This window comes from Oreochromis aureus, linkage group 7 (genome assembly GCF_013358895.1).
Source record: "Oreochromis aureus strain Israel breed Guangdong linkage group 7, ZZ_aureus, whole genome shotgun sequence".
Taxonomy (NCBI): domain Eukaryota; kingdom Metazoa; phylum Chordata; class Actinopteri; order Cichliformes; family Cichlidae; genus Oreochromis; species Oreochromis aureus.
Genome location: NC_052948.1, coordinates 44,488,646 through 44,516,306, shown reverse-complemented (window position 1 = coordinate 44,516,306; position 27,661 = coordinate 44,488,646). Strand labels below are relative to the sequence as shown.

Sequence of the window (27,661 nt, the reverse complement as noted above, 5' to 3'; positions counted from 1 at the left end):
AAACCAATGCTCTTCCTGCAAAGGCAACACCTCGCCACCTCCCCATCCTCCTCCCTCATAGCCCCACACCGGCACTTCTACGTAGCGGACTCACGGTTGGTCAGCGACTCGCAGCGGAGAGTTGGAGAGGGAGCGCGCACGAAAGAGAGGGAGACGTAGCTCCTGACAAACCAGAGGCTGGGAGAGAGAGGAGGGACGGAGGAGGTGACGGACCTGCTCCGCTGGGAATAGGCTACAGCTTACTGCTAAGTGCCATCGGCAGAGTAGGCTCACAAAACGCACCTCCGCTGTAAAATGCAACAATAAGGCACCGAGCAGCGCCGTGTAGCTGTCAGCGAGTTCCGCGAGGATCTGCGTGGTTTCACTCCGCTTTGTAGGAACTAACTGAGGGCAGAAACAGTGGGGGATTCATGGGGAGTTTGTGCAGCTTCTTCGAGAAAAAAAAGCCTGGATTATCTGGTTTTTGATTGATTTCTTATTTCTTGGACGGGGCGCTGGACGTTTTCAAGGCGACACAGCGTTGCTCTACTGGGCCAGCTGCAGCCTGCGACCTCTTTTTGGTTTTTAGGTAAGCTGATCCTGATCTGAACCGACTGCGTGTACCCACCGTGACTGCATTCCATAACTCGTCCACATCGTAGTAAATGTTACTCCACGTTGCAGGAATCGCAGCTGTCTGCTGAAGTGACACCGTCTGAGTACAAATAATTTTTTTTAGGAGGCACCTCTGCGCTATATTTTTGCTGTGATCACCGCCTCGCAGGGCAATACAGCTCATGTGTTTAATTCCAGGACCATGAATGGGGGGGAAAAAAAGCGAGGGCCTGCTTCAGTGTGTCACAATAAAAGTCCTCGTAGTTTTGTAATGTTGTGAACATTGAAGTTATTCTCCTTAGAATAGCATATTCCGATTAAAATGACCAGTATTTGTGAAAAACACATTGCACTGAGCTCATTATTAAGAGTATTAAAATGCTTTGGGTTTAAACTTTTAACTCATGCCATTAACATGAACGCTTTCCATCATGTGTATTATATTTACATATGTTATGCTTTCATTTCTGAGCTACCAAAAAAGTATTTTCTCCACTTAACAAAATAGTAACAGCAATCATAATAAATGTGATCACACAGTGCAAATGAAGCTTATTTGTGTCTCTAAATTCATATTAACAAAATGTCTTGAAAGCCTTTCTTCAGTTATTCGGTTAGCTGAGAAGGTCGAGCTGCACACACTGACATCTCTGTTTCCGTCTCCCAGCAGCGACGTGTAGTTGTCGGAGCTCCGGTCATGGCGGACCAAGAGGAGACTTTTGTCCTCCAAAACTCTCCAGGTGGCTCGGATTCGAGAGAATTACAGAGCGATAATAAATCAGAGAAACAGAACGGGACCTCAAGCAAATCCCCGTCATCACAGACAACTTACATCCAGCAGGTCAGTGCCGGCGTGCAGGCCTCACTCTCACTGCCTCAGGCTGCAAGCTGCGGACTTAGGGGTTACATTCACTCATTTGCAGGAAAAAATAGGCTAGGCGTTTTGGTCAGAAGCAGGCAGATACCCTGCTGTTCTTGGCGTTAAAAATATAAAATATAAATCATGACTTAAAAACAGATGTCCGCACAGTGAATTGAGTATTTCTGCTCATTTTAGTTCTTTCAGCGTATATATTTAGGCTGTTTGGAGATAGAAATGTGATTGGATCTGATATTTAGTCAACTAGTGATTTTTTTTTTATTTGTGAAATGAAACAACTTCAGCAAAGTGTCAGCAAATTTGTAGTTTCTGTTAAGCTTCATAGCGTGACTGTGTGTGTTATAGTTTATCGTCATATAGCATTACAGATCAATTCTGTGTGGATTTATGTTCATTGCTACACGTTAGCTGTGACTATATTATTATAAAATCTTGTTTGCTGCTTCAGTTTTCACGCCAAAGGCTTAAGAAGTTAAAGGCTACGGTGTTGTGGCTGCTTTTAAATAGCTAATTCATAAGCTTATTATCCTCTGCATTATTTACAGCTTAGCCCTCAGCGTACAACTCGGTTGTCCAAAGTATTTGAATTTAATTAGAATTTTTTAAAGTGTTTTAATCAAACACTAAAGATTAGACCTACATTTTTTTGTATTATTTTTTATAACCTCTGAACTCAGAAGGCCTTAAAAGCATGCAGAGTAGCGCATGACACCTCTATGTATAATGCAACTTTAGAAAAACCATACACACTAAAGTGTTTTACTTTGAAGGGAATGGAGGGAATAAAGGTCTACCTGCACGAAAGGGAACTATGGATGAAGTTTCACGAGGTGGGGACGGAGATGATCATCACCAAAGCGGGACGGTAGGAGCATCTAAAACGTTTTCATTATTATTATTATCGCGATTAGAAAGAGTTCAGTAGAACTAATGGGTTCATTGACTGCGTGTCTGCTTGTTGATGAGGCGTTTAGTTATCTTGGCCGATTTTCGAGCTTAAATATAAACTATAAACCAGACTGGAATTTTCTTGCGTGGGGATCTGGAACCGTACAGAACCACAGAGAAAACACAAGAGCATCTGGTGGACGCTTTAGTGTTCTGCAGCACTACCGGTCCATATTTTAGTCTGGGTGGCCTTGTTGGGAAATGCGATACAGCGAGAGAGCCAACGTGCAAAACGTGCCCTGTTGTGTAAAATGTTACCGATTGTTTCTTTGCGTTGAAATAAAGACATTAAGGAGCATAAGGGCTGCCATTTGCGCCGTTTTCTCTGTATCCGCTGCAGGTGTGTGTGTGTAATTGCGTGCAGACACTTCTTGTGATCCAACACGTGTGCAACAGCATGTTGTGCAGGGACCGCGTGTGTGAATGTGTCCTGCTGTCAGCTCCACGGTCGCCCTCAGACTGTATCCAGTCAAAACAGCTCATGTTGCCTGAGTGTGAACTTTTATATGCGCCCGATGACTTTTTATGTCAAATAGCTTCGGAGCACCGCGTGTACAGGCTCCTACAAATGAGGAATATTTACAGTTGAACATTGCTGCATTTCGATGTGCTCTCCAGCGCGGGCAGAAGGCAGTTGCTTTCTCACAGCTGCAAAAAGTCTCCATTATATTCCCGTCAATCATTTCACTCCTGTTTTTGGCAAGAGATGATATTACACAGCATCCATCCTCGTCCGTTAGCCCTTCCTTTTCACTCGTGGGAGAGCTTAGGCTTTCTCTCAGTGTATGTGTGTGTTTTCTGCAATATGACAGCTACCAAATATCCAAAAGATTTACTAGAGGGATGTTGCACGTAAAAAAAAAAAAAAAGTTCTGGAACATATTGAATTTTTTTTATAATGGCTCCTCTCAGATCCAACGCCCTGCCTTGAAAGTAAGATTTTCCTCTCCAAACACCAAAGAGGGATATTTATATGTTTTAAATCCTCCCACTATGCTTCAAAATATTATTTACTTTTGGTTTGCTTATTAAAGAGTGAATGGCGCAGACTTTATTTTATATATCTATATATATATAGATATATAAATATAAATATATATATATATATATATATATATATATATATATATATATATATATATATATATATATATATATATATATATATATATATATATATATATATGTGTGTGTGTGTGTGTGTGTGTGTGTGTGTGGGTAGTCATGTATTGTTTTCTCGTGTGTCCACTACACTTTATTTTTCTGTACAGGAGAATGTTTCCCAGCTTCAAAGTAAAGGTCACAGGATTAAATCCGAAAACGAAGTATATTCTACTTATGGATGTTGTGCCAGCTGACGACCATCGATACAAATTCGCCGATAATAAATGGTACGTAAAAACATAACACAACAACGCTTCTGTGGAAGGATTTGCCTTGCGAACATTTTACTTTTACGCACCGATGAAAATTCGGGTCCTTGTTTTTTTTGGGGGGGGGTTATTTTTGTTCTTTTGGGGGCACAGCTACTCTCTCGCTTCCTCACTCTCTCTGGAGTTATTTGCAGCAGGGAGCGTTATATTGTCGTGATGGACGGGAATCGGAAGTGTGTATATTATTTCCGGGAGAATTATGAACTGTGTTTTTTCTAATATTTGCCAAGAAATGAAGTCAGCAGGCAGAAATGTTTCTGTCAGTGCTGAGTTTTCGGCGCTGACAGCAACAAGATCTACAGAAGACTTTTCCTAAAGCTATACTTGCCTACATGCTCACTGCATCGAAGATGTTTTTCACACGGCTGTTTGTCTAGAGTCGTTCTCCAAGCGGGTCTTTCTTCTTTGTGTCAGAGCATTTAATATTACTAGCTACATGCCAATGATGGCACTGACCGACGCATTAAGCAGGCCCTGAAACCTCTCCCGTCGATCCACATATGTTGCAAGACAGTGCCTTTAACTTCTAACGTGACTAGAAGCAATCCACATCCAACAATGGCACAGTATAGACCGCTTCCTTATATACTTAAGTTTAAAATTAATAAAGCAAATTTTGAAAAAGAGGTAAGCAACCATAGTTTAGAACTTTAAGTGCGCAAATTCCCATGTTTTGCCATTTTGTGCCTAATAATTAGAAACAGTGCCCCACTAATTTAAGTTTTTCCGTTTATAATTAAACTTTAATTTATTGTCAAATTTTATCAACAGGCATTATCTTCTGCTTCTTTCGACATGTTAGGACTGACTCAGTTGCGGCTAGCATGTGTTAGTCCAGCAAGTTTCTAAGCGTGTGACTGTGTTGTTGTGTATCAGGTCTGTGACTGGGAAGGCAGAGCCTGCCATGCCCGGGAGACTCTACGTTCACCCGGACTCTCCCGCCACGGGGGCGCACTGGATGAGGCAGCTCGTCTCCTTCCAGAAGCTGAAATTGACCAACAACCACCTGGACCCGTTCGGACACGTAGGTGCCTGCCTATCATCAATACTATTTAACCACATGGTTGCTAACCTGGTGCTGCACTGACCCAAATCCCGAGAATCCGTTAAGGCCCGACGTGTTACATGATGGCACTAAATGCTTGTCTGCAGGTCTCTGCATCGCCATTTAAATAAAAATGCCCAACGGTTTGTTATTATTAATATTATTATTATCATTATCATTATTATTATTACTCGCAGCTAATTAAAAGTACGTTTTATTGTCTTCTTGATATTAAAGATTTTACACACATTTTTAATTGATTAAAGATAATGCTCCTGCCTGATCATATTTTTTTTAAAGAGAGGCAATTTGTTTATTGATTTATTTATTTGCTTAAAACTTTGCGTTTGATCTGTTAAATGTGCATTAAAACTTAAACATTTTGGCCATTCTTTCACTGCACCTGTGGAGCCCAATTTTATTAAGTTCTGCTGTAAAGATGTGCTTTAGTGAAAGTAAATCATTTGATAAATTCCCTCCATCCCTCCATCCATCGCTTGGATGGAGGCCATACGTTTTATTATATAAATATGTTTATATTTTTTACGTTTTGTCTTTTTTATCATTTTTTCTGTGGGAAATGTTACTTTCAGTGTTAAAATGACTACGAAAATAGTAAGTAATGAAATGCATTCTGATGTTGAAAACGTCACAAAATTAATTTAAAAAAGTGAAATAGTTGCGGTGTTCAATTAGATGCAAATACTTCTACCACCACCACTACTACTACTACTGTAATACTACTACTACTACTACTACTACTACTAATAATAATAATAATAATAGTAATAATAATATTAATAATCCTGATATACTTTAAACACACACACACACACACACAAAAAGATTTTGTGCCATGTGAAGTTTTTTCTACTTTACTTTCCCAAAGTTGAATCTCCTGAGATTACAAAAAAATTTTGGTGATACTCTGTTTTTACTATTGAACATAATGAAATAAAGGTAGTGTTTTGAAGAGTCGCTGTGATCTTTAGATAAATATTCCAGATTGAGACAAATAATTTTTTTCTTATCATGCCATCATCTTATTCTTTAATATGTAATATGTTTGCTATGAAGGTGTAAGTAACATACCTTTTGTAGCACAGTTTTATTATAGCACCCCCTAGGTGCATTAGCCATGGACCTCCTGGAATTCAGCTTGCATGAGTAGAAGAGATCAACTGGGAACTTTTTTAGGAAAAAGGAAAAGGGCAATTGCACCACCACCCACCATCTCCTTCACCTCTCTCAGCAGTAAGAGGCTGTATGGTACCTATTTCCTAGCTTTAACTCCTCATTATTCTAAACTCCCTATCTGGCCCCAGGCCTTTGTGATTCCTGTCTTACCCAAAGCAGAAAGTACAAACATCACTTACTTCATCAACAAATGGGCCCTTTGGCGGCAGGTTTTCATGAAGAAAGGTATCTCAACGGGTACATTTAGGCCTAATTAGATGTCTTGTTGTAGAAACAGAGCATCCGCACAGTTAACTTTCTTACTAACAGGCTTAGCCATTAAAAGAAAATACAATTATAAAGTTGGCAAAGGTTACCCCAACAGCTGGTTTGCTTTCATGAGAAAACATTCTTAAAAGCAAGCTGTGTTTGTTTGGTTTTGCTTTTAGAGACGTATTACTGCACAACGCTCGATTCTGAAAAAAAAGAGAAAAAGATCTAATTGCATATGACCAATTATTGAATGCATTGTTGCCATTATACTATATTCCTATGTATGCTTCTGCATCCACTTAAGGCGTCGGTTTCAGTGTGATAATGAATCAGAGTGAAGCTGGTTTCAGCTTTCAACGTTACCCAAAAAAATGCATATGAATTTCAGCACACACAAGCCACTATCTGTCCACATGGCACCTAAAGGAACTGCTCCCTTGCCAATGCCCAGCTGGTGAGATGAAATTGAGTCTCAGTTGGAATGTGAGCAGCTTTGTGAATTTTGGGTTAAAGTGCGTTTTTGATTGGTTGCAGTGGTTCCTGGCTCGCCCTCTTTCGTGCTGGGAGAGAGCACCATGGGATTCATAAATGAAGCACTGGTGGCTGGCCAGAAATATACTCCATCAGCTTGTTGGTCCAGCTGGTTGAAATAACTTGTAGATGATTTATAATTACTAGCAGTGAGACATGAGACCAAAGCATATTGCTGATGCAGATTAGACCAATTCAGGACTGGCCTGAGGTTTTCTTCTAGAAATGTCTGTAAAACATACACGTCAGCGGGCCGGGCAGGACTGAGCTCAGTTTAGGAATGAGTCTAAGAGGACGTGGTGCCTTTGTCTTTATGCAAGGTTAATTGTTCTGTTTTTGGTTTGTGACTGTTTTATAACCCATTGAACTGTATTGCATAAGAGTGGAGTGTAACCTCAGTCTTAAAACAAATTTGTAAAAGCAAACATTTTAGTGAGAATCATGAAAGAAGGTAGTTTCAAGGAGCTTTGGAAATGTTATGAGAAAATCTTGTGGATTTGCTATTTTATTAACAGTTTTGTGTAGAAATATAGTGAAGAACAGTGGGTTGAAGTGGGCAGAAGGATATGTGCAAGGAACAGGATTTTTTAATTATAGACCGTATGTAATAGGTTACATGCACATAAGTCATTTTTCTGATATTTTACATCTTCGTCATATGAAAGTGTTGAGGCGGAGGTCTGTTTCGCTTAGCAGTTTATTTCAATAGTAATGTGTTTTAGTTATAGCAAAGCTAGGTAATGCATTTTAAATATGTGTGTCTCTTAAAAGAGATTTATTTAAAAAGACAAATATTAATCATAATGTTCTAATTTTGTGAAGTAACTAAGTATATATACTCACTTACTTTAGTTAAGTATTACAGGGTAACAGTTTTGGCTAGCTATTTGCTTTTTAGTTTCCATGAGATTCTACTTACATAAGAATCTTCTTTTAAAAAAAAGTTCCACATTTAACTGCCCAAAAGTGTAAATAAAAAAATATTCTTATTAGTTTAAGGTTAAACTTTGCCATCTGCAACATTATTATTTATGAGTTTACTAGCAAGTGCTATTTTGTTGTAAGTAATTTTATTTGTGATTCAAGTATCTTAAATTTAATCCCTCTGTAATTTGGCTTTAACAAAGTGTATTGCTTTGTTGCTTGTTATTCATATCCGTCGATACATATCAAAACCTCCACAACAGCACTAGTTTGGTCACAAACTTACAGATTTAAGTGGTGTTTTTTTCTGTGTCTGAATTCCTGAAGAGTTTTTTTTTGTTTCTGTTTCATACCAATCTGTAGTTTTTGCTTTGATGTCCGACTCAACTCCCAGAATATTTCTCAGTGTTATTTGTCTTACCCATCAGTTTGCTGCTGCACTCCTCTCCCAGTCTTCCCACACATGTTTTGTGCATGAGGGTGGAGTGTGAGGATCACACTGTTTATATTTGAATGGCAGTGTGTGATGAGCAATAGATGGTGGTGTACAAAGACTGCTAATCCTGAAGCTTGGGGAAACTCTCTGATGTGGAGGAACTTGAAAGTAAAAGGGCAGCAGCCCGGGACCCAAAGTGATCCCTCACTATCATTAAATGCGATCATCCAGAAGCTAGCGGGGGGGATTGAGGCAGAGATACAGGGAACCAGGCAGGGCAGTGACTGGGCCGCGGAGTTGAGGCGTATGCTGGGTCCCCAGTGGGTGGTCTACAGCTACCCCCTCCTTACTACCACATCTCATCCTAATAGCACAGATACTGGACTTTAGGAACCCACAGTTAGTGGGCCATGCTATTTTCCATAGTGAAATGTGCATTTAGACATCTATGCAACTTCTAATATGTCTTCATGACAGACATTTTTAGCCTCTTAAACCATACAGGGTGCTGTATGACATGTTTGCATCAGTGGACTAGTTGTTGTGGTTTGTTCCAATCGTGGACATATATGCAAACTAAGAAATAAGCAGGCAATGAATGCATGCATGAGAAAATGTGCCATGTACTCTGCTTTTTCTTTGCACTGTTTACATAGTTTTGAGTCGTGTTTTGAAGTCTCATTAATGATTCTAAATATTAAGACATATGGACTGCTGCTTAACAGACACATGAAAGAAGTTTTTTTGTTTGCTTGGTTTTTTTTTTTTCAAATACACCCTGACAAAACTGCAATACTGGAAAAATCCACAAAAACAAAAAGCTGCGTCTGCTTATGTAACCGAAGTGATCCACTAAACAAATCCTGACTGATGTTTTCTGTCACTTACTTCCATTAAATAGTTTGCATCTACAAGGTGCATGGCAGGCAGCTGAAAAACACTTTCTCCTGCCCATTACCAAAACCTATTCCAGCATGAAATGAGATCAAGTTCAACTGGGAATTAATAATGGATGACTATTGTATTATCTATGTAGGTCTCTATGGTTCATTCGCCTCTGAGAAAAGACTCTGGGTTATGTCTGTGTAATACTGCAGGATGCCCCCATAGGTACTGGAGGTCAGGGCAATCCCCCGGCTCTTCTCATGCTAGCACTGAGACGCAGGTTCAAAAACACTCTTTCAGATAAAATATAGGAGGAATGGGTAACGGACAGAATGCAGGGGTAGGTCAATTAAAAAGCAGTTACCATAGATTTTATTAGAACAATTTAAAGGGAATAAAAATAAAATAAATAAATAATATTTCTTCAAGATTGATGGCCTTGACTAACTTTTGATAGTGCCTCAAAAGAGAGGTTCATTCTGTTCATTGTAGTTCTCATAGACTGGTTTACTAAGGTAACAGAATATAAAGAAAGAGGGCATGCATATGTCTATCTCTTGAATTGATCTGTGTGACTGTCATGAGAAGTGCTGTATAAATAACATGGTAAATCAGTGTCACTACAGTAATAATTACAGTGAGAGACAAGGTTATATAACAAGTATATTTTTAAAGGGTTTAATTAGAACATTTTAAATCTTTATTCTATTTAAAACACGAGGAATGTTTAAATGACTGTGCTTTAAAAAGAAGAAGAAGAAGAAGAAGAATGCACATGGGCCGATTTTATTTTAAATATCTATAAAAAGGTAAAAATAAAACTTTCATTACAATTTGTAGTTCAATAAAAGTTTTTTGGCCAAACAAGTGTTTGTGTTTTTCAGAAACTATAGCTCAGCTTAGACGTTTTGAGAGGAAAAATGGCTTCCATTACGAAGTAGACAGAATTCATAAAATTACAGGGATGAAAACAATTTTATTGAGAAGTATAAGCAGACCAGTGCGTTGGTGAAGAAAGTACTGAAATAGACCTTTTGCAAAATAGACTGTAATCTTAGCATGTCAGCATGTTGCTCATGACTAATGTCTTACTAACATTTATTATTTGTATTATTATTATTATAACAAAATATGGCAACGTGTTTTCTTACAAAAAGAGATTTTTAATCTTTAAAAAACTTCGCACTCAAAAATAAAAACATTTGAGGACTGGTTGGGTGTATCTCATTTTGTTTAATTTTATTTTTAGAAATGACGTCAAATATATGTGTGTAACGCCACTTTCTCTTTATTGCAGATCATCCTCAATTCGATGCACAAGTATCAACCGAGGATTCACATCGTGAAAGCGGATGAAAATAATGGCTTTGGTTCCAAAAACACGGCCTTCTGCACTCACGTCTTCCCGGAAACGTCTTTCATTGCGGTGACATCCTATCAGAACCATAAGGTAAAACCTCGGGGTATTTTTGGATATTTTTGTTTTTTTATTTATTTTCGCGAAAGGGGCAGTATTAGGTTTACGTATTTTACGAGGTGGTTAAAAATCCGCAGTGTTTCAAACGAAGGTAAATATAGAGGGGGCAAAAATCAGATGTGCAAACAGAACCGTGCAGCCTGTTGCGCTCTCAAAAATGCCCCCGGTGCAAATGCAAAATTGCGCAAAGGTCGAATTTCACATTGAAGTTATTTTTTTAAAAAGTGTTTATAATTTTTGCACAAATTATTTTCGATAATTTTTTTTGTCAATTTTTTACGCAGCTATTGATCTTCTGTTGGATTAAAGGAGAGGGGAAATAATAGTTCTTTGAGAGTTTAAAGTTTTTCACTGAAAATCGCTGATATTAAACTCAGCTGCTGGCTACATTAAGGGAAAACTTCTGTTTCTCGACTAGAACACGTTTCACAGACCCAAGTCCGTGGCATGTTATTATTAAGGCTTTCGTTGGAGATAAATAGCTGCATACTTTGAAACAGTTCTAGTAATTTTTTTTAATTCATTTGTTGGTGTTTTATTTTCAGTCTATTTCGGTGTAGATGAGACTGTCACTGCGTGCTTTATTTCGAAGCTTTCCTTCGCATTGCTCGTATATAGACTCGCAAAAACAGATCGCAGTCTAAAAACTTAGGTTTAATTACGTATACCCGCACTAGGGAAACCAGATTTTACATATGCTATTCAAATGTTTGCCTTTTTTCATTTATTTTCTAAGCTTCTCTTTCTGAGTTAACGACGGAGCTTTAATTAACGTTATTGAGTTGTAAATTAAGTTTCTTACCGTGTTTTATTGGAAGCAGAAAACCTTGGAATCACCCTTGTTTTTCACGTATCTGGAATCTGGAAACTTATAACATCAGATTAGAGTTAAAGATGTGATTTCTTGTGCCGCACAGCCTCGCAGTTTGCTTTTGTTTGTTTTGGGGTTTTTTAAGTTGCCATTGCGTGTTCAGACTTGTGAAAGAAGCAGGAATAAAATTCAATATTTACACTGTCCACATTTCCGGGAGAGGGGAAAAAATCTTGGGAATACAAATATCTCCAAACAGCATCTGTTTAACATCCTTTAACCATGCAGGCCTATATGTTTTTAGTTTGGGGAATATGGGAGAAAGGGGCGAAAGCTCATAATGTCCCCGCAGCCAATCCAGGTCTCCGGGCTTCTGGGAACAGGAAGCACAAATGACCAACATTCTGTAGAAACCATTCATTATTTTCGAGCCTGTTACTAGGGGCTGAGATCGTAACTCCGGGCTAATTATTAGGGCTTTCCAGACCTGCAGGAAAAAAAGGGGCATTTCGGGTTTCCAGGCTTTTTTTTTTCTTGCCACATTTGTCTAATCAAACAGTTTTAAGCCTGCCAAAAGGAGTGGACTACGTGCTGCAGGCATGTGTCCAATTCACCTGTTAGACTCTCAGCTAATGAAATGGTCAAAGTCTCTGGTTTCAGCTCTTTCCTGTCGTAGCTGTAATTAAAGCATTTTTTCCAGAAACTGAGGTTTCTGGAGTCTTATGTTTTCTTAAGATTTTTGTCAAACTGGGAAGATGAATTAAGACCAGCTCATAGTTTTCTTCTTTTCTTCTTTCTTTTTTTTTTTTTTTTTTTTAAATAATCTTACTTGCACTACTTCACTTCATTTTGCATCTGGAAATGTGTTTATGTCAGCCTCAGTTATTTTAATGAGCACAGTTTGGACACAGCCTAGTCAAACTACAGTCTTTGAATTTTAACTGATTGTCTGAGTCTACTCCTAAATTGTTTTTTTCTGTTTTTCCTCCTATCTGCTAATTCTAGTCAGAACAAAATCTTTTGCAGAATATTTAATTTTCTCTCTGTAAACTCAACTGAGAATAAGATTGTTGGACTGGATAATTATTTGTCTAGGTGTATTTTTGGAAGACATGCAGGGGGTAAAAAAGGGCGAAATAGACTTTGAACTTTTAATGCCAAACTTTTAAAATGATGAGACAATGTATAAATGATCTGACAGACAGCTCGTATTAACAAGAAGCTAGCGAAGTGTCACATGAGAGATTTTACAAGGTTTGGTGAAAGTGTCAGCCAGCGTGCACACAAACTTCCAGTCTTGTCAAAAAGCTGGAAGCACACGAGAGCTGCCAGCTAATTACCTGCCAGAAACCACTGCTCACGAGAGGGATATCCCGGGATTGGGTTAAACCACTCTGGGATTAACTTATTGTTTATGGGTGGCTCTGAAAGTAATTTCTGCTTCTATTTGTTTGGTATTGATAGAGACGTTTTTTACCAAAACATTAAGTCATAGAATAAGTCTTATGATTTGTATCTGTCATGCACGAGCCAGCTATCTCCTAAGCTAGACATCATCTAATGTAACATCATAAATTAAGCAATGAAAGATGATTTATTTAGACATGTTTTTATTGAACTATTGCACTCAGGAACTCAGCTCAGAAAGTATCTCAGGTTTCTGGAAATATGATCTGTTATTTCACTCTTGGGTAGCTTGTGAACACTTACATGCATCCAAAAAAAAACCGTAAAGCCCCGGTTTTCTCCAAAAAAATATGTTTAATATTGTCATCATAAAACCCCTGAGTTGAAGAGGACTTGTCTTGTCTGACAGTCTGGCACACGGCGAAATGCTGCTTTTAAATAGCTGCTATTTCGATGCGTGTGTGGGTTGGCTGTAATTGGGTGCTACGCAGTGTTTTTAAATGCAGCTGACAATGAAATGACATAAGCAGCACAACAAATGACTCTTACTGCAACAGTGTATGTTACTGACACTACGTGTGTTTGCTCTTACAGATAACCCAGCTGAAGATCGAGAACAACCCATTTGCAAAGGGTTTCCGTGGTAGCGATGACATGGAATTGCACCGGATGTCCAGAATGCAAAGGTAAATGTGGAAAAAAACAATCAAAATGCACGTTATTCTTGCTTTCTTTTCTTTTTCTTTTCTTTTTTTCTTTCATAGATCCTGCCTCTGACATATGGAAATACTGACCCATACTAAATGTTGTGAAATGAGTAGATAAATGTTACCTCAATTAGGCAGGGGTTACTGACATCCTGGTCACACTGTCACTTAACGAGCCCCACTTTAATCCCTCAATCACCCAAATGCAAACCAGTCGTATGTGTTATTTTCAGTGAGTGTTATTTTCAATGATGTAAGTGTAGCTCTTGATAGTCAGCCAGTTTTCATGCTGAAGACTTTTATGGCTGATCTGGCAGAACCTCTGAAACACAACTGTAACATCTCTCTTCCATAGAGCTCTTTCTACCAGGATGTTTCAACTCCTTATGTGGACTGTGCTGTGTATGTGTGTGTTGGTGGTGTGTGTGTGTGGGGGGGGGGCAGCACACATTTGTGCTGAACTGGTGGTATCTCTTGGTCAGGCAGCCAAGGCACTACACGACCACATTGATCTCTCCCCTCCCTCGCTCTATTATTCAGTCCAGATGAGGAATGGAGCATGAGTCCGTACTGCGTGGAAAACACTTTTTCAAAGGAGAAAATCTGGTTTTGAAAAAACCCAACCCCCTTTGGGCAGCCAGTTCAGACTCTATGTGAATTCAAATGAGGAGAAAAAAAAAATCCCAAATCAGACCAAACAGGAAAAGTTGTTTGGCGTTTCCATAAGGTGTTAGAAGAATGCATCCACTCTAAAACCTTTACTCTGATGCACAGAATAATGATCAAGTACCTCACAATCAGTGTTGCAGCAAAAAAAGAAGTAGCTTTCTAAAAAACTGCGTGCCTGATTGTACTAGACGCACGTTAAGTTTCTTTAAGTAGGTGCGTTCCACGAGCTAATAAAACGTTTCAAGTGAAATGCATTTCAGCTATCAAAACTTGTAAATCTATAGAAGTTGGTGAGAGTCCAAACCACACTATCAATCTTTCATGCCTTTGTCCAATCCTGCAGAGGACAGTAAGCAATGCACGTCTGCTCTTGGTTACAATATTAAGGGGAGAGCTTATTGCAAAACCAGGTCAGGTTTTCAACTGAATCTACCCTTGAAATCAAAGAACTAGAAGTAGCAAAATGATCTATTGATGGATCCTGAGGATTTACAGGGGTGAAATACATCCTGGTATTTTAGACTGAATGTTTTTCCCCCCGAAAGGTTTTTCTCTGTGTGTCCTAAGTAGAAGTAAATCACTGATGGTGATCCTCGTTGGTTGTCTTTGAGAAATGATCTTATGATGAAATGCGGAAGATTAAAATAGTTCTGCTTTGTTGACAGCAAATTATAGTTGAAGATAATAACTAACAACTGTGATCGTTTGTGTGTGCACGTAGTACCAAGGAGTATCCGGTAGTGCCTCGCAGTACAGTGCGGCAGAGAGTGGGCTCCAGCCAGAGTCCATTTAGCGGGGAGGTCCAAGGCCTGGCCACACCAAACAGCCTGAGCTCCCAGTACTCCCAGTGTGAAAATGGTGTCACAAGCAGTTCACAGGACATGCTGCCCCAGTCGGGTTCCTACCCCCTGCCTCATGAGCATGGCCAAGAGTACCACTGTATCAAGAGGAAAGGTAGGCGACTCTAATATGGAGACTAGTGCAGAAGAGGATAGATTGGGGTTTTTTCAGTAGTCACTCTCCATACATTGTTCTTAGCTATAACACACTTTGTTTCCATGTTTCTGAATTGTATCTTTTATTTATAATATTTTTTTAAAATAAATGTTTATTCTTGAACACATCATGTGTGTACACGGAAATTTGTAAACTAAAACAAATGATTGAGACGTGTTATGTTTAACAAAGAATAATTTAAAATACAGTATCTGCTATTAAATATCGCTTTAAGTCATGTACAACCCCAATTCTAGAAAATCTGGAATGCCATGCAAATAAACACAAAATGCTTTTATTGGAAAATCTAATAAAGCTACATTTTCTTCACAGTAGAACATAGAAAACATGTCAGATGTTTAAACTGAGACATTTTAACATTTCATGGAAAAAATACAACCTCATTATGAATCTGATGGCAGAAACATGTCTCTAAAAAGTTGGGATGGGACAACAAAAGGCTGGAAATGTAAGTGTTACAAAAAAGAAACAGCTGGAGGAAAAATTTATATAACATCCTAGTTAGGCTAATTTGCCACAGGTCAGTAACATGAGTGAAGATAAAAAAGAGAATCCAAGAGAGGAAGAGAAGCCACATCAGCAACAAACAGCATGTACAAATTAAGGAGCAATTTCTGAATAATGTTCCTGAATGTAAAGCTGCAAAGACTTTGAAAGTCTTATCATCTACAGTGCATAATAACATCAAAAGATCCGTAGAATCTGAAGAAATCTCTGTGTGCAAGCAACAAGGCCGAATATCAGTTGGATGCTTGTGAGCGCCGGGCCATCAGGCGGCACTGCATTAAAAACAGGCGTGATTCAGTCATGGAAAAAATTGCACTTCTAGAAATTATTTTCTGTGAAAAGAGTTCATTGCACCATCCAGAGTTAAAAGTATCATGGAAAGAAGTACCCATATGTGAATATGATCCAGAAGCATTGCTGTCTTCTCTGAGCCAAGGCTCATTTAAAATGGACCGAGGCAAAATGGAAAACTGTTCTGTGGGCAGATGAATCCAAATTTGAAATTCTTTTTGGAAAACATGGACGTCAAATACTGTGAATGAAGGTGGAGAGTGGCTGTAGAGGCTAAGCCTACGCTTTAAGCACGGTACAAATTTCAGAAGCCTTCATCTCTCATCATATGGACATGCATCAGTGCCTATGGAGTTGGCAGTTTGCATATCTGGAAAGGCGCCATCAGTACTGAAAGGTAGATACAGGTTTTACAGCAAATATGCTCCAATATATTTAGCACAACAGTGCTAAACCCCAACTGTATCTATTACAACAGTATGGCTTCATAGAACAAGAGTCCAGCTGCTCAACCGGGCTCCATGCAAAAGCAGAACTTCATTCCTCTCTTAAAAGTTCAGCAGCTGGTCTCTTCAATTTCCTGATATTTACAGACTGTTGTTAAAGAAGAGGGGATGCTACACAGGGGTAAACATAGCCCTGTCCCAACTTTTTTGAAACATGTCGCTGCCATCAAATTCAAAATGAGCTTTGCTTAATAGTTTTCTTAATGTGAAACATGTTCTCAGTTTAATCATTTGATATGTTTTCTGTGTTCTACTGTAAATTAAATACCAGTTTATGAGATTTGCAAATCATTGCATTCTGTTTGATGACAGTTTGTATTGTCCATCTCTTGAATAACATTGCTCGCCTTTCTAATTCCACCGGCAGTGGATGATGACTGTCACTCAGGAGATCACAGCTACAAGAAAGCATATCTGGAGAGCTCATCGAGCGAGGAGGACCATTACTACCGCCCTGTTGGCTACGCTCAGAGTCTCAGTCTCTCCGGTGGGCCTTACCGCAGCGAGTCCAGCCAGCGGCAGGCCTGTATGTATGCCAGTGCCTCGCAAAGCGCTGAGCCTGTTCCCAGTTTGGAAGACATCAGCTGCAACACTTGGGCCAGTGTATCACCCTATGGTAGCTGTTCTGTCACCACCATGCAGCCCATGGATCGACTGCCCTACCAACACTTCTCCGCTCACTTCACCTCAGGGTCTCTGGTGTCCAGACTAGGTGGGGTGGGAGGCCACGCCTCTCCACAGCTGGGTGATGGCCACCACGCTGCAATGTACCAGAGCTCTATGACCCATCAGACTCTGGGCCGCCAGTGCAGTCCCGGGGCTGGGATCCAATCACCAGCAGCCGGTCTGCAGGGAAATGAGTACCTGTATACACATGGCATACCACGTACACTATCACCACACCAGTACCACTCTGTACATAGTGTAAGCATCATGCCAGAGTGGAGTGAGAACAGCTAAAGTTGTCCCCCCCCCCCCCACTCACTCTATAAATACACAAAAAAAAGAGGAAAAACACAACAAAGGACCAAAACAAGGCAGGGTTTAGATGAATTTATATTTATATTTTTTTAAAAGGTCTTGCTGTTCATCCTAAAGAGACCAGTGATGGATCACAGTGGATGTGCGTAGTAGGATGGTGCTGACTAGAACAGAAGGCATCTTATCACTTACCTTGTTGTGACAGCATATGCACTTATAAACAAACAAACAAACAAAGAGGAGCTGGACAAAAGCAGAAGCAAAGACTGCTCAAGAGCAGAGCACGCAGACACGAAAGAGAAGGTCAGAAATGCTTCAGAAGCATGTGGTCTGCAGGTCGACTGCGTCCTCGTGCGGCGGTGCTTTTTTTGGATGTCCGCATTTTTAGTCAGACCATTAAATGTGTTTGCAACCACAAGTACAAAGCTCTTTTTGGACTATGTAACAAATTTGTGTAAAAAACAAAAAAAGGACACTTTTCTTCTGTTATATTAGCCCAAGTTCTCATTTTTTAAATAGTTTTTGTAGTTAACAAGTTACATTGTAAAACTGTTATAACTTAAACCATGAATAAGCAAGTGTGAGCCTTTGTTGTAGCTCTTGCTTACTCTTAAATCTGTCAAAAGGGTTTGGGTTTGTTTTTTTGTTTGTTTGTTTTTTGTGTTTTTTGCTTTGTTTTGCTTTGTTTTTGTTTTCGCATACTTACATGCACTTCAAAAATCTTATATTAATTTAATGATGTGAAACGTGACAGAAAAATTGTTCATTCGTGCCCAGACGTTTCAGGCAGACACCACCCCCACCACATGCAACAGTGTTACAACCAAGCAGTAGCACTGAAAAACAGTGACACTGACCATGTTGAGAAGCAGAACAGCAGAACTTACTCTGGTAATGATTCTGATTAACCTTGGTACCTGATTAAATCAAGATTTAATCAGGTACTTGTATAATTTTATTGCAATGTGCACAGCACTCCAGTGTTGAGAATTCAAGAAAAGTGCAAAAAAAATTCTTTACACCACATTGCCCACATGCATGTACTCACACTAATATAAACTCCACTTGCAAAAGACAATGAAAATGTATCAACATATCATCCTGTTTTTCTCACATGGCATGATGGAAAAACTAGCAAAAACAAAACAATGATAAGAAATCTAAAATTCTGTGTCAGCATCCACTAATAAATATACATTTTTGTTATTGATAAATGTAGGCTACATAATATAATTAAAAGAATTTGACCCAGAGTAATCACATGGCCAAAACACAACCCTACGGTATCATTTTTCAGTCATGCTGTGTGTTTGTGGCCTTTTTTGTGGAGTTCTTCTTGCCTCAGCCTCATTAATGCATCGCTGAATGTGTTAAATGTTTGATTACAGCTATTTAACAGTTGGAGATCGAGATGTAGTTAGCTCTACAATACACAAACTCACAACTTTAGACAAAAACAGCATTCTTTCTCCACAAAATGTATTATTAGAATAGCAATATTATGACTGATGCAATTAAAGTGTTCTTCTGGACCTACACACTATTATAACTATATTATTACAACTTTCAGTAAAATCAGTATTAGTTATAATCCCTGTTGCAGAGGGCTAACAATCTGCCATCAGTAAAGAATGTCCAAAATGTCTTTCCAGTGTTCCGGACACACAATATTATAGTGGAACTCATTCCACTGAATGTGTTTGTATGTTCTCTATATGTTATATTTTTTATTTACATTGTCAAGAAATCAAAAAATGTAAACATTTTCTCCACTCAAGTGTTCGATATATTTTACCCGTTTGTTACCTGACAGTCAAGAATGGCTCATTCCACAGCACTTTGTCATGCTGCCAAACCCGTGCCACAGTCCATGTACTCATAGAATGAAGTGCTCATTATTTATTTGGACTGTGGAGCGTAAGCTACACTACAAAAAATAGGGTTCTCGGTTGATGGTGAACTGTTGTGCCTCACTCACATCACAATCATCTGAATATGTTGAAACTTACTGTAGTAAGCACTACAACATCAGACAGTTTGACAAAGCTTTTTGTATCTGCAACACCATCAAATGCCATGTTCTCCACCCTCCTGACATAAAAGCCTTGCCATTTTAAAAGGATGTGGTTTTTTTAGGGGGGTGGTCAAATTTTGATTGTGTGTTTTAATGCACAGTCAACACGTTTATCTGGTAAACGCTTAACGTGTGACAAGGAGACAGGTAAAGTAGCAGTTAGACATCAAATGGAATGTAAATCTGAGAATGCAGATAAAATATACTTGATTTCATTATGAAGCAAATGTCAGTTCCATCATAAAAATGAGTGTGGGTTAGCGGTCTGTTTCACACGTGGACAAAGGCTAATTTTTAAGTGCTTGTAGTCAATAGAATGTTATTTGTCAATAGTATTTATTTAACAACTATGGAAATCAGCTTGCTCCTGCATGTATCAAAGATAGATGGTTCAATTTCTTTTTATAGCCAGCTTTTTATGATTGTATAGGATTTTCTAATCATGCTTCTATAGAAAACAGGAGATTACTATACAGCTGTCAAAAAGTATCAAAACAAGAATGGAAAACATGAAAATGTGGATATCTTTGTAAATAAACATGTACATAACAGAATACCTGCAATAAATTAAAAAAAAAAAAATAAGAAACTTGCTGGATTGTCTTTAAATTTTTGGTTGCATTTTGTTTCAGATGTGGATTCACTGGCCACTTTATTAAGTACAGTTTGCTAGTATTGGGTTATACACCTTTTCTGCCTTCATGGCACAGATTAAACAAGGTGCCAGAAACATTCCTCTGAGATTTTGGTCCAGATTGACTTGATAGCATCACACAGTTGCTGTGGATAGATGCCTGTTCCACCACATCCCAAAGGTGCTCTATTGGATAGAGATCTGGTGAGTGTGGAGGTCATTTGAGTACAGTCAACTCATTGCCATGTTCAAGAACCCAGTTTGAGAGGATTTGAGCTTTGTGATATGGCACCATATCCTACAGGAAGCAGTTATGTGGGTAGATTAGATGTATAAATGATGCTCTGCTCGTATTAAGGGGATGGCCTTTTTGTGTAAGATTTTGCATGATCTTTCCTGTGCCTCCTCTCAAAGGTTGACTGAGTATGTAAGGTAGATTAAGCATTTAAAATTCATATAATCAAATGCTGTACGAGTGTTTGGTTAAACATGACTTGTGCACTTTGCTTGGTAAGTATGACTAGGAAAGCACTTTATAAATGTCAGTCCATTTTCATACATTTTGGTGTATAAACTATCCAGTCAATGGTATTTTGTTGTTAGTTTTTTAGGGATTTGCTCTTTCACTTACCAGTTATGTTTAATGTAAGTCAACGTGTAGGTTTCCTCTATGTGCATTTTCTGCAGTTTCCATGTATAGTGATTTTATTGTGGTTGACTTGTGGCTGGTGACAAAAATGTGCAGAGTCACATACCTATCCATGCAAATCTCCAAAGAGAAGGGTATATTAACATGTGCTTTATTGGTCTAAGAAGTACATACGTGGCTTGCCTATTCTGTCTGCCTTTAATAAAAATGAAACAGAAATCTCAAAAAAAGAATGGGGGAAAAAACTACATATCCTGGTGAGATTACTATCAAGCAAGCAAATAGCAGGTAGACTTTGTCAGGTAGCAGTAGACCTGACAAAGACAGAACAGCTCTTTTATTTCAAATTTGCAAAGCATTTCCAACATTATATCACTAACAGGAAACACGAGTTATCACTGAGTCCTCTAGAAAGATCATTTCTTTTGCAAATTTCATCATAAAGTATTGAACTTTTATTAACCTAACAGAGAAAAGTCAAAGGGTCATCGCAGCTGATTGCATCACATCCTGAGGGGAACATGAACACCTGAAGCAAATGTCATGGCAAATAATTCTGATAAAACAGAAATCTGAACGTCTTAGAGATAGTAAAGATAACGTGACCCATCAACATAAAATGTTTAGCAACCTTGCATGTCTTTACCAAATAATGGAAGAATTTCTGAGACCTTCTGATAACCCCACAGAAAAAACGTCAGACGGTGATTGAAGTAATTAGAATTCATTATAACGGAATATACTGTACCAGTCTTTACATCATAAATCCATCCAATAGTTCTAAAGACTTTTAATAAATGTCTGATTAAAGTCAGGGACTCACTAAAGTCAAAAGGCACTTTCAGACTGCGCGATTGTTGTTGTGCCCCATGCCACAGTCTTCCCATGAGTGTACCTCCCAGAAAATTCACCACAAGATCAGACCATGCAAAATTTATCTACAGGCCTCGGTTAGCGAATTAAAGATTAAAGTAGAAAAAGAGAGAACAAGTTTGGCTTGTTTTGAAGGGTTGGCGGAGAAAAAAGCACCTCTGCTCTAAAAACAAAGTTACATCTGAATAAACCACAAGACCTCTGGAATAACGTTCTTTGGACAGACAAGAACAAAGTGAAGATGTTTGGGGAAAAAATTTATATATCCTATCAAGATTAGTATCAAGCAGCAGGATTGGTTGATTCAACTCTGACAAAGATGGAGCTCCTCATACCAACTTTGGCTTCATTTACAGTCACAGGACCTGGGTACCTTGCACTGAGTCGACTATGAACTCCTCTGTAAACCAAAGTATTCCCAAGTCAAATGCTGGCCATCTGTCTAAAGCTTGAGTGAAACTGGGTCTTGCAACAAGACAATGATCCCAAGCAGCGCAGTAAATTTACAGCACAATGAATCAAGGGGTTGCAATGAGCCATTCTGAGTCCAAACCTCAACCTGACTGAATTAACTTTAGCTGACTAGACTGAGCTTAGTCTGAACTTGATCGCTGTTTGATTGTGATTATTTGCATCTTCTTCCCAGCTTCTTCCGCTGGGCCATTGCTCCACCCCTGCCCACAAATCTAAGCCTTGGTCTTAGTAACTCTCATCCCTCAGGCCACTCACACAAGGACTCTATACTCAGACCAAGTCCTTGGCACCACATTCAAGCATTTTGTAACTTGTCCTTTTAATGTGTCCCTCTCTCTTGTTTTTTATTTTTCCCTATTATCCTACTATTTATTTTTCCTGCACAGCTGGTGTGGAGCACTCACATTTGTGTTGTACAAGGCTACTCTACTCTATTCTGTTCTATTCTATTTTAACTTTGATGTGTCTCTGACACAGACACATTTGTACATTTCTGCTTTCAAGTCAAGCAGGTCATTCTCAGACACTTAAGTTGTAGGAATAGGAAGTAATTTTTATTTCAACGATCCGTGGCCAGTTGGGACGTACAGTACTGCCCAAAAGTTGAGCCACTCCTTTTTTCTTTATATTTTGCTTCCAAGCTGCCAGTCATGAGCAAAAGTTTTCCAGGGTTTCTGAAGGTCTTTAAAGGTTTTTGTTTGGACATTAACTGCTTTTTCACTCATTTCCAGTCCAGTTCTTTTACCTGACCATTTTCAGAGAAATGTTTTTTACTCTGTTGAACTACTTAACATTGATCTGCAGCATCTAACTATAGGGATGAACAGTATAGTGTCTGTGCTTAACAGATATTGCCAATATTTGCTTGTCTGCCTTCACAGACATGTGAACTTTAGTGAGATCCCATTTTTATTTCATAGGGGTTTAATATTACGTTAGCCCACCCTTTGCAGCTATAACAGCTGGGAAGGTTTTCCATGAGGTTTAGGAGTGTGTTTATGGGAATTTCTGACCATTCTTCCAGAAGCTTGATATTGATGATTTATCCCAAAGGTGTTCTGTTGGGTTGAGGCAAGGACTCTGTGCAGGTCAGTCAAGTTCTTCCACACCAAACACGCTCATCCATGCCTTTATGGCAACATGACTGTGCACCAGTGCACAGTCATGTTGGCTCCAAACTGTTACCACAAAGTAGGAAGCATGAAAATGTCCAAATGCTTCAGTATGCATTAACGGTTCCTTTCCTCCTGAAAAAATATCCCCATCCACCAAACTTTACATTTGGCACAGTGCAGTCAGACAAGTACCATTCTCCTGGCAACTGGCAAACCCAGACTCATCCATTGGATTGCTATAGAAGCGTATTTTGTCACTCCAAAAAACACGTCTCCAGTGGTGGTGTGTTTTACACCACTACATCCAAAACAATTGATCGACTGTTTCTGAAAATCATGTCCTTAAAAAAATGAGAAAAAAATCTAGCAAAGACCTGACACATAACAAGAAGCCATTTTGAAGAAAGGGAAATGAGACCGGTGCATGCAAAATTACACTGGACTGAAAATCAGTGGAATGATGAATCCAAATGTATAATTTTTGGGTTAAAATCATCAACAATACACATGGAGGAGGTCAGGGGAGACCTACAACAGCGAGCGTCTACAGCCATCTGCAAAACATGGCAGAGACTCTGTCATGGTTTGGGGCTGCATTTCAGCCATGGTGTTAGATCTTGTCAAAAATGATGGAATTATGAAAGCAGAAAAGTACCATCAGATTTTGGTCCACCATGCAGTACCATCTGGAAAGTATCTGAGTGGCTTCATTTTTCCCCGTGACAAAGATACCAAACACACTGCCAATATAGCAAAGGCAAATCTGGATAGAAAAACATACAATGAAACCCTATCAGTCATGGATTGGCCCCTAAGAGCCTAGATCTCAATATACTAACTTCTAATCCTGTCCCTCTTGGTTACTCCCAACAAAAATTTTAATATCTTCATCTCTGCCACCTCCAGCTCCATCCACTGTCCTTTTGTTGTGCCACTATCTCCATCCATAGCAAGAAGTTATCCTTGCGTTACAACTCTGTCACACAGTAACGCACCACTTCTGCCTTCATTCTTGCTTATTCTTATTCTTCTTTTACCCTTGAATGGTAAACATTTTAACATTTCATCAAATTTTATCCTTGAATGGTAATTCTTTATTAGGATTTGTGTCACATTATTTTTGTTTATTTTGCTTTTTTTGACATTCAGATCATTTTAGCAACTGGACTTTGAACAGAACAGGATCTTATGATAAGTCTTAGAGATGTACTGCGTTTTGCATAACTGGAGACTAGCAGGCCCGAGCCAACGGGAATCACAGGAGAATGGACCTCACTCATAATTAATTACTGATGTGACACAACCCAACAATGTTTCCAAATCTTTCAGGAGATACATAGTTTGTTAACAAAAGTGTGCAAGTAAGCCATGACAGTGGGCCAGGATGCAGAATCCTTGGACTGTAAAAGGGGCTCACCTAGATGGAATGCAGTCATTTTTAATGTGAACAATTACATATGTGTCAAAACGTTTGCTGTGAGATGGGTCTATTTGGAAACGTTGCTATTTTAGACCTGAAAGAAAAGCTGAGGTGCTTACATTAAGAGAAAGTGAACATGGATGTGGAAGTGAACATGAACAAATGAGACAGCTCACTTATGAAAATGACATGTTTACAGGAAACTAGAAAATACCAAACCTTGCAAAGTTCCATCACTTTACCCTCCTTATCCCGTTCTATCGCTGCTCTATTTGTCTTTGTTTCTGTCTCTGCCCATCCTTGTGCTTCTTCATCTCCGTTAACTCCCTCTGATCCTGCTCCCAATCCCTCTAACTACCCCACCACTCTCTCCACAACCCCATGGCCAAACACACTGACCTAGACTCCCAGCCTCCTTTGATGTGAGTGATGTGACCCCTGCGCTCTAGTTGCCCCTACACCGCCAGTCTTATCCTCTCAGAGAGCCGGCACAGCCCACGGAGAGGGCCAGTCATTAACCCCATACAACCCAGGCCTCTCCTCCACCGCTTAAACACATGATGTATCGCAACACCCACCCCCACACATCCCCCCAAGATTCACCCAAACATGCATGTGTGGGCGAGGGCCGATGATGCAATAGGCTCTTTAAACATTTAAAGAACGGGTCAGCTTTTCAAAGGGAGGACTTGAAACCTTTGGCCACTGCTTCAGTTATCATGGTCAGCAGTTGAAAGTCTGGAGATATGTCAGGAGGAAAACAAATGAATGTCTAATGAATGGAAAGCCTGGATAATAAATGAAACTTCATACTGGAAAATCACTGGTTTATTTGGATTATGAGTGTATATCTTTGCCATACTGGAACCGGCGGGGTTGGTAGGATGAAAAGAAACAACACTTTTATGCTGATTGAATATGATGAAATGAAGATGATGCATGCATGATGAGATGTATTTGTTATAATACCGTCACGCTTAGATGAGTGCAAGTACATTAAAACATCACTGAATTCCTATTTAAGTATCTTTCAGTTGACCCTACTTCATTTTGTTACTTCTGGAGAGAGAAAATTAAAACAAGTCATCTCAGAGTAATGATGAGTCATGGCCTCGGTCAACCTTAAAACTTAAACCTAAACAAATCACAGTCTGGGTGCCACGCATGACAAAGGAGAAGAGTGCAAGAACAAGAGCATTCCTAGGAGCAGAAAAACGAGGGATGGGAGGGGGGGGGGATTACTTTATTAAGATGTACTGAAACACAGATAACCACAGATGGATGAGCACCTCGCACAAAGAGGGTTTTCAGAGAATCAAATCCATCTCTTGCAGGAGTTGCAAACATCTGTTTGAAAAGTCATACTGATGCAACTCTTTGTCTTTTTCTTAAAACAGCGGAGCTCCCCTTTTGAAAACCTTTAGAAATCTGTAGAAGTCAACGTTTAAATGAAGTCTAAATGAACAAAAAGAGGAGGGGGCAAAGAAATTAGCTTGAACTTTGTGCCTCTCTGTGCAGTTCTAATAAAGATGAACCCATGTGGGCTTCAATCGACAGAGCATCTGGACCATCCACTTAAGGAGTAAATGCTAATATTGTCTTTCTGGCAAATCAAGCAAAGTCTAGCACAAATATCTTGGCACATATCCAGAGCTGATATTAATGCCTAGCTTGAAGTTTGTGGTGGGGTAGCAGTTGTGGTCAGTCTGGAGTTAGTAGAGTCCTCCATCAGATAACACATTTTCTGGTTCATGTAAAGATGTTCAGCGTATCAACAAAGATATGCATCAACGTGATGTGCAATGTGCATCTGTGCTCAACAGCCGTTTTTGCCTTAACGGTTAGCTAAGACAAGTCCTGGCAACCAAGCGCTGACATGGGAGAACAGACCCTTCCACCTCCCACCATTCAGTCTTTCAGCACCACTCCTGGCCAGAATCCTGGGGAGAGCCAGCAGGCAAATGGGGAGGGCTGGGAGCGTCCTTCAAGGGAGGCAGACAGGGATGTTGCAGTGTTGAAAGGGTGAGAACCAGAGAGTGACTTGGAGCCAGAGAGCAGTGCAAAAGCTGTTAAGCTGTGTCCGTGCACTAGAGTGGAACTTCCTACGTACTATTTTGCACATCAGAAAACAATCTAAAACTAACTAAGCTGTCCTAGAATCATCCGTCAAGTCATAACTCTTTGTGAAGTGTAGAAATGTTAATTTTCTTGTGTCATAAAATACCACATTGTGGAAAATCTGTTACAGGGTCTTCTGCTGTGCTCAGTTTGGTACATAAATTTGATTCTGAATATTCTCATTTCAGAACTGCTGGTTCAGACCTTTGTTGTAGATGCCACGACCTCAGAGTCTAGATGGTATCAATAACAAGCCCTCTGCTTCTTATTTAATGCAGTGGTGACATAATAATCAAATGATTAAATGAAAATATGTAGATAGCCAAACTTGTTGGCGCAGGTGGGATAAACCATCACTTTTTTTTCTTTTCCCTTTTCATGGGTTTTTGTGTCCAATCACAAAATAAATAAACATAAATTTTAACAAACTCCAGATTTAGCCTAAAAACATCTATGGTTTCAATATATGCTCTATGAATCTATTTTCAGATGCTTTCAAATAGTTATTTCTAATCATTGCAAGACTGTTATTAATTTGTTTACCCTTGCAACATCGTCCTACTATTTACAGTGGATTTACAATGGAGCTGTCTCATGCTTATGTAGAGGCCAATAAATTTAAACCAGAAGCTGATTATTATACTCAAGTCAGGTCATTCCTAAAGTAATTTACCACTATGAGTTATATGAAAAAGACTGAATGGTCATCTCTGTCTCTGATATCTATCAGCATTCATGTGTTTTGTCAATATTTTCAACATATTTCATGGCTTTTCGAAGTTAACACCCATGACACCAGATGACAG

At 39.2% G+C, this 27,661-nt stretch overlaps 1 protein-coding gene across 1 annotated transcript; it reads left to right on the top strand.

Annotated features, from left to right (window-relative positions):
• The first annotated feature begins 423 nt into the window (after positions 1–423).
• On the top strand, positions 424–17,477 carry tbx5a (T-box transcription factor 5a). Its single transcript, XM_031757556.2, has 9 exons — positions 424–568; positions 1,265–1,435; positions 2,245–2,339; positions 3,694–3,813; positions 4,732–4,879; positions 10,423–10,575; positions 13,415–13,506; positions 14,918–15,150; positions 16,885–17,477. The coding sequence occupies exons 2-9, from the start codon at positions 1,292–1,294 to the stop codon at positions 17,475–17,477; spliced, it is 1,578 nt and encodes a 525-aa protein (XP_031613416.1). The 5' UTR covers positions 424–568; positions 1,265–1,291.
• Positions 17,478–27,661: the final 10,184 nt, after the last annotated feature.